Source organism: Oncorhynchus gorbuscha, linkage group LG02, assembly GCF_021184085.1.
Source record: "Oncorhynchus gorbuscha isolate QuinsamMale2020 ecotype Even-year linkage group LG02, OgorEven_v1.0, whole genome shotgun sequence".
Lineage (NCBI taxonomy): Eukaryota > Metazoa > Chordata > Actinopteri > Salmoniformes > Salmonidae > Oncorhynchus > Oncorhynchus gorbuscha.
In genome coordinates, this window is record NC_060174.1 from 17,432,548 (window position 1) to 17,445,065 (window position 12,518).

General features: G+C 40.4%; 1 protein-coding gene across 1 annotated transcript; it reads left to right on the forward strand.

Annotated features, from left to right (window-relative positions):
* Positions 1-1,708: 1,708 nt before the first annotated feature.
* On the forward strand, positions 1,709-12,052 carry LOC123997985 (phospholipase A2 inhibitor gamma subunit B-like). The gene is made up of 6 exons (XM_046302762.1): positions 1,709-1,839; positions 2,899-3,044; positions 3,189-3,299; positions 3,518-3,682; positions 5,912-6,034; positions 11,537-12,052. Exons 2-6 carry the CDS (start codon positions 2,996-2,998, stop codon positions 11,761-11,763), a joined length of 675 nt encoding a protein of 224 aa, XP_046158718.1. The 5' UTR covers positions 1,709-1,839; positions 2,899-2,995; the 3' UTR covers positions 11,764-12,052.
* Positions 12,053-12,518: the final 466 nt, after the last annotated feature.

Genomic DNA, 12,518 nt, shown 5'->3' on the forward strand with positions numbered 1-12,518 from the left:
GGAGAAAATTCAGGTTGCTACCAGTCTTTAACCTTTAATGCTACAAACACCAAACCAACTCTAGAATGTGTAGACTGATTCAACTTAGGTTGCTTTTTGATACTACTTATACTTTTCACACTGTAACCATATTTGCATAAATGCCAGTGCATTTGAATGATTATAGGTTATCATAGTTATCATAGAAAACTACAATGGGAAGTATTTGGATTTGGCACGGCTCCTGAAGCTACAAACACCAAACCAACGTTGACATGTGCAGACTGACTCAATGCATATTTAATTTCAAAGGATTGTTGATACTATCTGTTCTTCTTGAACTATAATCGTTTAAAATGCGCTGTTTGTGTTTGAAGATAGAGAGTGAAAAGGCATACAATGATCATTTGCTCAACGGAATAGAAGGAAATGTGTTACATATAGATTTTTTTCATTTATCTGAAGTTACCTCACCCTTCAGTCAAAGGTATTGCAGCCTTGGGTACAGTTCACATCTAGCCTGGGCCCAGATCTGTTTTAGGCTGTATGGTTGACAATGACCACAGAAGTTGGGTGAGACAGCACGAACAGATCTGAGACCAGGCTAGTTCACATCAGGCTCATCACATGATTATTAATTTACCTAATTACCTATTCACTGAAATACTACTCCCCAAGTTCTGTGTGTGGTTGTGAAAAGGGCTTCGTTGGAATGTGACAAAGTCTTTGGAAATAATAACTTAATTAAATTCTACATTACAAATGGACTACCAAGGCCTCCCACAACATAATCACTCAAATTAAATTAAAATACATTTTAGTGGTTATAGATAGACCACAAAGTGCAGCTGTTAGTATGTTTTAAGCATATGGATACATTCTGTATCTATCTCTATGGTTACACAGTAGTTTCTGGTGTTGTGTTTGTACAAGCCAGTGGAGCACATAACAGAATGTGGTCTAAGGCTGAAAGCGGATCTGATCTCTCTTTTAACCTTCCTGTGTTCAACCACTCACTTCCTGCCTCTGGAGTCTGCATTGTCTGTCAGCTGAGTGGTTTTGCATTGGTTTAACTCTTACCACACATGAACTGTAAAATAAAGAATTGGATTTGTCAGTCTGTATAAAACAAAATGGGAACTTGTTGCTATAACCTGGTGATATAACTGATATGTTATTTTTTTCTAGCTGCTTTTCTAAGAGTCTATTAGCAGAATCACTAGGTCCAGTTAGGTTCATCCACTCTATGGATTCATTAAACCCCTATGCATCTATCTTTTACCTTTGAAGGTACGGTATGTTCATAGGTGGGTTGAGTGTTCCTTTACAGACTTCAATTCACCATGGTTGTACAGTACGATAGATTATTGGAGCATATTTGTTTTTGCAGAGCATTTGAACTTGTAATGCAGCCAAACCACATGTACTGTAGCTAACTGTCTTACATGAAAGTACACGCCCCTCCAACTGCAAATTACTAATGGGATCTCTCTGAGATCCGACTTCTCCCACATGCTGAAATCTAGTGTCACATACAAGGGAAATGACCTCCACAGCTTTTCTGGCACCTAAATGCAACAAAACATCATTTATAAACACAATCTATTAATATGGTTTTTGAACACTATTATTTGTTTATGGGCATGATAACTGTACTTTTAGTTTATGGTAGACACAGCTTGTTCGGAAATTTTCCAATTTTACCACTAGTTATGAACGCAACATGAGTTTCTACATCCCCCTCTCTTGTTAAATAAAAGTGCCACCACTGAAATACGCCTGTTACTTCCTGCCTCGTTGGGTGTTTGTCTGTCTTTTTCGAAACCATCATAGAGCATTTTCATTTAATGCAAGATATTGGTGAGTTGTATTTAATATTTAAAATCTATTGATCATAATTCATAACATTATCCTTGTTTAGCATTTTTTTGTGGTTCTGTTAGAATTGCTTTCCACCTTTCTGGCATTCTCTCATGTCCTCTTTCCACTCTCTGCATGTCCATCCTTCAGCCAGTGGTGTAAGAATAATTGAAAGTACTAGTTAAGTAGTTCTTTTGGGTATCTGTATGTACTTAACTATTTATATTGTTGACAACCTTAGCTTTTACTCCACTACATTCCTAAGCAAAATATGTTGGTTTACTTCCATATGATATTGTTGTCTTGAGTGAGCATTCATATTATAACGCCTGACTACTTTTAGGTGTCAAGGAAAACATATGGAAGTAAACCAACATATTTTGCTTAGGAATGTAGTGGAGTAAAAGCTAAGGTTGTCAACAATATAAATAGTTAAGTACATACAGATACCCAAAAGAACTACTTAACTAGTACTTTCAATTATTCTTACACCACTGGCTGAAGGATGGACATGCAGAGAGTGGAAAGAGGACATGAGAGAATTCTTACTTGGTTTGTAAATTATGTCTGAGTTGGAGTGTGTCCCTGTCTGTTAAATGTTTTTTATATCTATAATTCTGTCTAGTTTGCTTTTTTTTAACCAGGCAAGTCAGTTAAGAACACATTCTTATTTTCAATGACGGCCTGGGAACAATGGGTTAAATGCCTGTTCAGGGGCAGAACGACACCTTGTCAGCTCAGGGTTTGAACTCGCAACCTTCCGGTTACTAGTCCAACGCTCTAACCACTAGGCCACGCTGCCGCCCCATAAATTAAGGAATTTGATTTATTTTACATTTTTATATGTTTCAGCATTTACTTTTTACTTTCAAGTATGACAATTGAAGACTTTGTCCACCACTTAAGTATATTTAAAAACAGATACTTTTAGACTTTTACTCAAGTAGTATTTTACTGGCTGACTCACTTTTACTTGAGTCATTTTCTATTAAGATACTTTTACTTCATATTCCTCCCAATCTCTGTCTCCACATTTCCTCCTCCTCACTGGTTTATAAGGACCTGTTTCCCAACCAACCCACCTCACCTGCCTGTCTACCAGCCCAGATCAGCCCACAGTACCACTGCTGTTCACCTGCTTGTCTATCTGTCCACGATGAAGCTCATCTTGACTCTCTCTCTCATCTGCATTCACTTCTGCTCAGGTAACACGACTGACCTCTCACAATTAGAGGCGTCTACCAAGATAAATGGTTTCTTAACTGCATCACTCCCAAATGCCTGTGTAAATATTCATCATAGCTAAATGGCCTTTACAGTACATTTTTTTAAATGTTCTTGTTTTTCAGTTGAGATGCTGCAGTGTTTCAACTGCACTGATGCAGCATGTACAAACTCTTCTTTAGTTACTTGTCCAGCCTCAAATGAAAGATGTCTCACTGCAACCAGAACCATAAAAGGTGTGTTTAGAGTTTGTTGTCCACTACATGCTAACGCTTCAAGACAAATTAAATGATGCTGTTAGCTTCCTCATGAAGGATGCTTTTGAACATTCCTGTAAGATTACAGTGTAATTGACTCAATTGGTAATTGACTCATTGCTCTATGATACTATTTCATCAGATTATATTCTAAATTGATCTATTCTTCTCTGGTTTTGGATCTGTTACCGGTGAAGGTCCCGATAATACCACCGTGGTACTCAAAATGTGTTCACCATCCTCCATCTGTGTAACTCCTCTTAACACTGAAGTCACAGTGTCAGGGAACTTGGGCATCATAAGGGCTGCCTCTAACCAGCTCTGCTGTAACACCAATGGGTGCAACAATGAAACTCTGTCTGGTAAGAGACTTGTGTCCTTTACTTAAATTAAATTTGGTTTTCAACAATGTATTTGATGTCCTGATTTCAATTGTCATAGTTTTAAGAAATATATGATCCGAGTGTGTTTCTTACACATCTGGACAGCATCCATGCTCATCTTCAGAAAATGTCTGAAAACCTACCTCTTTAGAATATCTTGACTAAATCCCATAGCGACCCCCCCCCCCCCCCATCCAAGTGATCATGCTGTTTGTATATGGCTGCTATGAAAGTGAACTGTGTTTGCGTATGATCAGGGATGTATTCATTCTGCCAATTCCTTTAAAAAAAATGTTAAACGGAAGCAAACTAAATTCAGATACCTGAATTTGTCCAATAGAAACTCTTGTTTACAAATGTTGGACTAATGATTACACCCTAGATCAGCTAGATGCAAGCAAGGGTGTGCAAGGCAGTATTGAATGTGTCACTGTCTGTCACCTTGATTAGTCAAATGTTTCTCTCAACCTGTGGACCTACATTGTAAACTTTAATTTATTGGCTAGGTTGTAACAACCTCATGATGGATACAGGGAAAATGCAAGTGTCATATAGTAGCCTAAACCTATTGATGTTACATTGAGCTGGTAGAATGGAATATGAATGACCGTCATCCAAAATGCTGTAATAGAAATAAGGCCATGCTCATAAAAAGATTATTGTCCTCCCTAATCTTAAACGGACCGACCACCACTGAATGGAACCCAGATCTATATGTGACCACTTGGTTACTGCGACACCGTTCTCCCAAGGACACACAAACCAGAGTGGCCACCGCAAAGCCCAAGAGCCTGACCCTCTCTGGAAGTTGCTGTAGCCCTGCTTGGGATATTTAGCCTAGATTGACTATTGGTTGAGACACAGGTCCCAGTCTACCATGGTATGGGAGATGGAAAATGGGAATTAGGCCAAGTTGGAGGTAATAATGCATTTTGATGATATTTTATTAAGATGCCTAAATACACCACGCTAAAAGATTGATTTTATGGCTGTTTTCAAATTAATTTCCTGCTATTCTTCTTAGTAATTATTTATGTTCACTACTCGGTCAAATGATTTGATGACAAAATCTATGCAAATAAATTATATTAATTGATAGTTCACCTCTCGGTCTTCTTTCATTCTGTAATAGGGTATATTGTAACCATGTGTCCAAGCTGATCAAATCAAAGTTTATTTCTTTGTCCTTGTAGAACCTACGCCTTATAGACCTACTCATCACGTATTATTATTATTACAAATAGAAGATTACCACTTCTCACAATGGTGCTTGTTAAGTAAAGTTAGATCAAAACTGAATCACTGTCTCGCAAGATCATATATTGATTACTCTGAACAAAAATATATACGCAACTTGTCAAGTGTTGGTCCCACGTTTCATGATTTCTCTAAAATGTTGTGAGCAAATTTGTTTACATCCCTGTTAATTAGCATTTCTTCTTTACCAAGATAATCCATTAACCTGACAGGTGTGGCATATCAAAAAGCTGATTAAACAGCATGATCATTACACAGGTGCACCTTGTGCTGGGGAAATTAAAAGGCCACTCTAAAATGTTTTGTCACACAACACAATGCCACAAATGTCTTCAGTTTTGAGGGAGCGTGCAAAAAAATACATATTTTCCACCATAATTTGCAAATAAATTCATTAAAAATCCTACAATGTAATTTTCTGGATTTTTTTCTTCTCATTTTGTCTGTCATAGTTGAAGTGTACCTATGATGAAAATTACAGGCCTCTCTCATCTTTTTAAGTGGGAGAACTTGCACAATTGGTGGCTGACTAAATACTTTTTTGCCCCACTGTATATGAATTTTTTAGGGTGTCAATTTCACCCCTACCTTTTTGAGAAAGAACCTATTACTTTTTAAACAAAGTCTCTTTCGCTGAGCAGTTTTATTAGTATAAAATCATATCATATGTCCCATATGTCCCTTATTGCATACAAAATATTTATTTAAATTATTTATTTTATTCAGTCATTATTACTTTTCTGTATCAAGGGTGTCAATAATGTCAGACCCCACTGTACTGTGTCATTGGCTCAATTCCGCTATCAGAATCAGGACAATATGCTTCCTGAATGTGTTTCCATTGCATTACCAATGAAAATAGTTATTTTTAGATACTGGAGCTAGCTATGTCCACTGAATGTACTGTAGAATGCATATCCACTGATATCCATTTCCATTCTCTTCCTACAGCACCGAGTTCACTGGCTAACGGAAGACAATGTACCTCCTACAGCAGCGTCCAAGGCGTTGTGCATAACAGCACTGTGGCCTGCCTGGGGGTGGAGGACCAGTGCTTGAGCTTCAGCAGCAATGGTGACTTGTTTTGTTGTTCATGATACAAAACCTCATCACATTTGTACAACTATAGATCAGGTGTTCCCCCCCAAAAAATGTAAAATGTTTGTTGAGATCGCCTATATCAATCAAATGTACACTGCTCAAAAAAATAAAGGGAACACTAAAATAACACATCTTAGATCTGAATGAATGAAATCTTCTTATTAAATACTTTTTACATAGTTGAATGTGCTCACAAAAATTATCAATGGAAATCAAATTTATCCACCCATGGAGGTCTGGATTTGGAGTCACACTCAAGATTAAAGTGGAAAACCACACTACAGGCTGATCCAACTTTGATGTAATGTCCTTAAAACAAGTCAAAATGAGGCTCAGTAGTGTGTGTGGCCTCCACGTGCCTGTATGACCTCTCTACAACGCCTGGGCATGCTCCTGATGAGGTGGCGGGTGGTCTCCTGAGGGATCTCCTCCCAGACCTGGACTAAAGCATCCGCCAACTCCTGGACAGTCTGTGGTGCAACGTGGCATTGGTGGATGGAGCGAGACATGATGTCCCAGATGTGCTCAATTGGATTCAGGTCTGGGGAACGGGCGGGCCAGTCCATAGCATCAATGCCTTCCTCTTGCAGGAACTGCGGACACACTCCAGCCACATGAGGTCTAGCATTGTCTTGCATTAGGAGGAACCCAGGGCCAACCACACCAGCATATGGTCTCACAAGGGGTCTGAGGATCTCATCTCGGTACCTAATGGCAGTCAGGCTACCTCTGGCGAGCACATGGAGGGCTGTGCGGCCCCCCAAAGAAATGCCACCCCACACCATGACTGACCCACCGCCAAACCGGTCATGCTGGAGGATGTTGCAGGCAGCAGAACGTTCTCCACGGCGTCTCCAGACTCTGTCACGTGCTCAGTGTGAACCTGCTTTCATCTGTGAAGAGCACAGGGTGCCAGTGGCGAATTTGCCAATCTTGGTGTTCTCTGGCAAATGCCAAACGTCCTGCACGGTGTTGGGCTGTAAGCACAGCCCCCACCTGTTGACGTTGGGCCCTCATACCATACTCATGGAGTCTGTTTCTGACCATTTGAGCAGACACATGCACATTTGTGGCCTGCTGGAGGTCATTTTGCAGTGCTCTGGCAGTGCTCCTCCTGCTCCTCCTTGCACAAAGGCGGAGGTAGCGGTCCTGCTGCTGGGTTGTTGGCCTCCTACGGCCTCCTCCGCGTCTCCTGATGTACTGACCTGTCTCTTGGTAGTGCCTCCATGCTCTGGAGACTACGCTGACAGACAGAGCAAACCTTCTTGCCACATCTCGCATTGATGTGCCATCCTGGATGAGCTGCACTACCTGAGCCACTTGTGTGGGTTGTCGTCTCCGTCTCATGCTACCACTAGAGTGAAAGCACCACCAGCATTCAAAAGTGACCAAAACATCAGCCAGGAAGCATAGGAACTGAGAAGTGGTCTGTGGTCCCCACCTGCAGAACCACTCCTTTATTGGGGGTGTCTTGCTAAATTCCTATAATTTCCACCTGTTGTCTATTCCATTTGCACAACAGCATGTGAAATTTATTGTCAATCAGTGTTGCTTTCTAAGTGGACAGTTTGATTTCACAGAAGTGTGATTGACTTGGAGTTACATTGTGAATTTTAAGTGTTCCCTTTATTTTTTTGAGCAATGTATTTATAAAGTCATTTTTACGTCAGCCGATGTCACAGAGTGCTATACAGAAACCCAGCCTAATACCCCGAACTGCAAGCAATGCAGATGTAGAAGAATGGTGGTTAGGAAAAACTCCCTAGAAAGGCAGGAACCTAGGAAGAAACCTAGAGAGGAAAAAGGCTCTGAGGGGTGGCCAGTCCTTTTCTGGCTGTGCCGGGTGGAGATTATAACAGTACATGGCCAAGATGTTCAAACATTCATAGATGACCAGCAGGGTCAAATAATAATAATCACAGTGGTTGTAGAGGGTGGAACAGGTCAGCACCTCAGGAGTAAATGTCAGTTGGCTTTTCATAGCCGATCATTCAGAGTTAGAGACAGCAGGTGCGGTAGAGAGAGAAAGTTGAAAACAGCAGGTCCGGGACAAGGTATCACATCTGGTGAACAGGTTCCATTGCCGCGGGCAGAACAGAACAGAACTGGTGCAGCAGCATGACCAGGTGGACTGTGGACAGCAAGGAGTCATCAGGCCAGGTCGTCCTGAGGCATGGTCCTCTGAGAGAAGAGAGAGAGAGAATTAGAGGTAGCATACTTAAATTCACACAGGACACCGGATAAGAAAATAGAAATACACCAGATTTAACAGACTGACCCTAGCCCCCCAACACAAACTATTGCAGCATAAATACTGGAGGTTGAGACAGGAGGCATTGGGAGACACTGTGGCCCCGTCCGACTATACCCCCGGACAGCACCAACCAGGCAGGATATAACCCCACCCAGTTTGCCAAATTACAGCCCCCACCCCACTAGAGGGATATCTTCAACCACCAACTTAACATCCTGAAACAAGGCCGAGTATACAGTAGCCCACGAAGATCTCCCCCACGGCACGAACCCGAGGGGAGCGCCAACCCCGACAGGAAGATCACGTCAGACTCAACCCTCTCAAGTGACGCACCCCTCCTAGGGACAGCATGGAAGAGCACCAGTAAGCCAGTGTAATCGGGTTAGAGGCAGAGAATCCCAGTGGAGAGAGGGGAACCGGCCAGGCAGAGACAGCAAGGGTGGTTTGACGCTCCAGTGCCTTTCCGTTCACATTCACACACCTGGGCCAGACTACACTCAATCATAGGACCTACTGAAGAGGAGTCTTAAATAAAGACTTAAAGGTTGAGACCGAGTCTGCGTCTCTCACATGGATAGGGAGACCATACCATAAAAATTGAGCTCTATAGCAGAAAGCCCTGCCTCCAGCTCTTTGCTTAGAAATTGTAGGGACAATAAGGAGGCCTGCGTCTTGTGACTGTAGCATACATGTAGGTATGTACGGCAGGACCAAAACGGAAAGATAGATGGGAGCAAGCCCATGTAATGCTTTGTAGGCTAGCAATAGAACCTTGAAATCAGCCTTAGCCTTATCAGGAAGCCAGTGTAGAGAGGCTAGCGCTGAAGTAATATGATCACATTTTTTTGGTTCTAGTCAAGATTCTAGCAGCCGTGTTTAGCACTAACTGAAGTGTATTTAGTGCTTTATCCGAGTAGAGCTTTGCAGTAGTCTAATTTAGAAGTGACATGGATTCATTTTTCTGAATCATCAGGGTCCAGAGTAACGCCGAGGTCCTTTACAGTTTTATTTGAGATGACTGTACAACCATCAAGATTAATTGTCAGATCCAACATAAGATCTCTTTGTTTCTTGGGACCTAGAACTAGCATCTCTGTTTTGTCTGAGTTTAAAAGTAAAACATTTGCCACCATCCACTTCTTTATGTCTGAAACACAGGCTTCCAGGGAGGGCAATTTTAGGACTTCACCATGTATCATCGAAATGTACAGCTGTGTATCGTCCGCATAGCAGAGAAAGTTAAGATTATGTTTCTGAATGACATCACCAAGAGGTCAAATATATAGTGAAAACAATAGAGGTCCTAAAACGGAACCTTGAGGAACACCAACATTTTCAGCTGATTTGTCAGAGGACAAACGATCCACAGAGACAAACTGATAACTTTCTGACAGATAATATCTAAACCAGGCCAGAACTTGTCCGTGTAGACTAACTTGGGTTCCCAATCTCACCCTTGATGACCCTTGGTTGGGGTCTGAGCAGATTATAAATTGTGATTGCAAACATAATAAAATGGTGGTCCGATTGTCCAGGATTTTGAGGAAAAACATTTAGATCCAGAATATTTATTCCACGGGACAAAACTAGGTCCAGAGTATGACTGTGGCAGTGAATAGGTCCGGAGACATGTTGGACAAAACCCACTGAGTCGACGATGGCTCCGAATGCCTTTTGGAGTGGGTCTGTGGACTTTTCCATGTGTATATTAAAGTCACCAAAGATGTGGATATTATCTGCCATGACTACAAGGTCCAATAGGAATTCAGCAAACTCGGTAAGGAACACTGTATACGGCCCAGGAGGCATGTAAACAATAGCTATAAAAAGTGATTGAATTGGCTGCATTGCTAGAAGCTCAAAAGATGAAAACGCAGTCATTTTTGTATTTTGTTTTTATTGAAATTTGGTATCGTTATATCGTTAAATGTTAGCAACACCTCCACCTTTGCAGGATGCGTGGGGGATATGGTCACTAGTGTAACCAGGAGGAGAGGCCTCATTTATCACAATCAGTTCATCAGGCTTAAGCCATGTTTCATTCAGGCCAGTCACATCAAAAATAAGATCAGCGATTAGTTCATTGACTATAACTTCCTTGGAAGTGAAGGATCTAACATTAAGTATCCCTATTTTGAGATGTGAGATATCACAATCTCTTTCTATAATGACAGGAATGGAGGAGGTCTTTATTCCATTGAGATTGCTAAGGCGAACACCGCCATGTTTAGTTTTGCCCAACCTAGATCGAGGCACAGACGGTCTCAATGGGGATAGCTGAGCTGACTAAACTGACTGTGCTAGTGGTAGACTCCACCCGATTAATTTAGTTTAATCTGAGGGAATTAGGAAAATGTTGTTTATGTTGTTTTGAAGCTCATTCATCTTTGAGTTAGGCTTTTTAATGATAATATTATGAATAATAATACAAATTAAGTCTAGACTCGATTTCCCCAAATTGTATTATTATGTTTTATTATGAACCCTCAATTTATATTGTACGTATTCTATTTGACAAAAAGTGATTAGATCAATTGATAGGAACAGAGTCAAACATTGTATAAGATTTACTTCCTAACCAAAATCCAATTTCTTTGACTCCTCAACTTTTGAAGGTCGAAGCTCAACTTCTGAATGTCATGGCGACAAACCATATTCCCATATGCATCAGAGTCGTGTCTTCACTCATAATTATTCATGATTCATTCATTTATTAACCATAATCATGGTAGCCTCCACATTAATGTAGAAGTGTTTAGAAACATATTCTATTATTACTTTTTTTTAAAGTTACTCCAAAATGACACGATACATTATTTACCATTCATTTCTATTAGGCACAAAATCATTTGAAACACAATCAAAACAAACAGTAAATGCATCCAACAAGTTTGTAGAGTAACAAGCTTGATGTAATCATTGTGTGCTAGGAATATGGGGCCAAATACTAAACTTTTGACAACTGTAATACACATATTTTCTAAAACAGTTCACCCGATATGGATGAAAATATCATCAAATTAAAGCTGACAGTCTGCGCTTTAACCTCAAGTCATTGTATAATTTCAAAGTACTGGAGTACAGAGCCAAAACAGCAAATGTGTCACTGTCCCAATACTTTTGGAGCTCATGGTATTATTGTTGATTCAAAACAATTAGATTTGAGTTGTTCTATGAGAGAAAGATGTTCGGAAAACTAAATATGTTGTTCCCTTTGACAGTACTTGGCTCAATCAATTATATGGTGAACATCCATGGCTGTACATCTACCAACGTGTGCAACTATATTGATCAACTGCTGCCCTCAAGTTACATCAACTTTGTGCAATTCACCTGTAACACAGCCCCTTTACCTGTAACTGTAACCAAAGCTCATAACACAGCCTGGTCCATCAGACTGAGCCTAGTCCCTCTGCTGCTGGGCCTCACTATCAGCAAACTCATCTGATATAAACAGAGATGAACATATCGGGACTCATATGACAACATAATGCATTGATTACAAAACAACAGAATATACAATGATTTTTATGTATTGTGAAATACGTACTATAATTGAAATTATGTTGTTTATATGGAATTTGCCAGATGATGCCCTGTTACATTATATAGTGTGTTTGCTTGAGGAAATACTTTCTTATATATTACTCTGTATATTTGATCAAGTGTGATTGCTTGTAAGTTTAAAACAAATCATCTCTGTCAATGCCAATAAAGTTTCTATCACTTTACCAAAATGGAAATAAAGTGTGATCTTATTGTGAACGTAAACCAATCACACAATATTTTTTATTTTTTTAGGAATTCATGCTTATTTTTTAACAGATAGGGATAATAGCTAGCTAACACTCTTAAATCCAAATAATAACAGAGTGTATGGGAGAACCTAATCATACACAATGCTACCTTCCAAACAGAAAATAAACTTAGACAGTCTTTTTTATTTGACTTAGTGGATTCAGTTTCTCTCTACACTTCTTCTACAGAGGAGAGGAAAACCTGCCAGGGAACAGGATGTGTCTATAAAGGAGAGGAAGGTGTGGTCTGCCGTGAAGCGTTCCACTTGGATCATACAGAATGGCACCATGCCAGCAGTGGCAGCCGCTGCCTTAGTCCCCTCCTTGTTTACCTCCACAAAGGCCTTATGTGTCACGTGTGTCATGTGTATAATTGATTGATTGGTAGACAGACGCAGGAATACGT

Coding starts and splice junctions, on each gene's coding strand:
- LOC123997985 (XM_046302762.1), top strand. CDS start 2,996: ATGAAGCTCATCTTGACTCTCTCTCTCATCTGCATTCACTTCTGCTCA. Junction 3,300..3,517: donor TGCAACCAGAACCATAAAAG/GTGTGTTTAGAG, acceptor TTACCGGTGAAG/GTCCCGATAATACCACCGTG. Junction 6,035..11,536: donor CTTGAGCTTCAGCAGCAATG/GTGACTTGTTTT, acceptor TCCCTTTGACAG/TACTTGGCTCAATCAATTAT.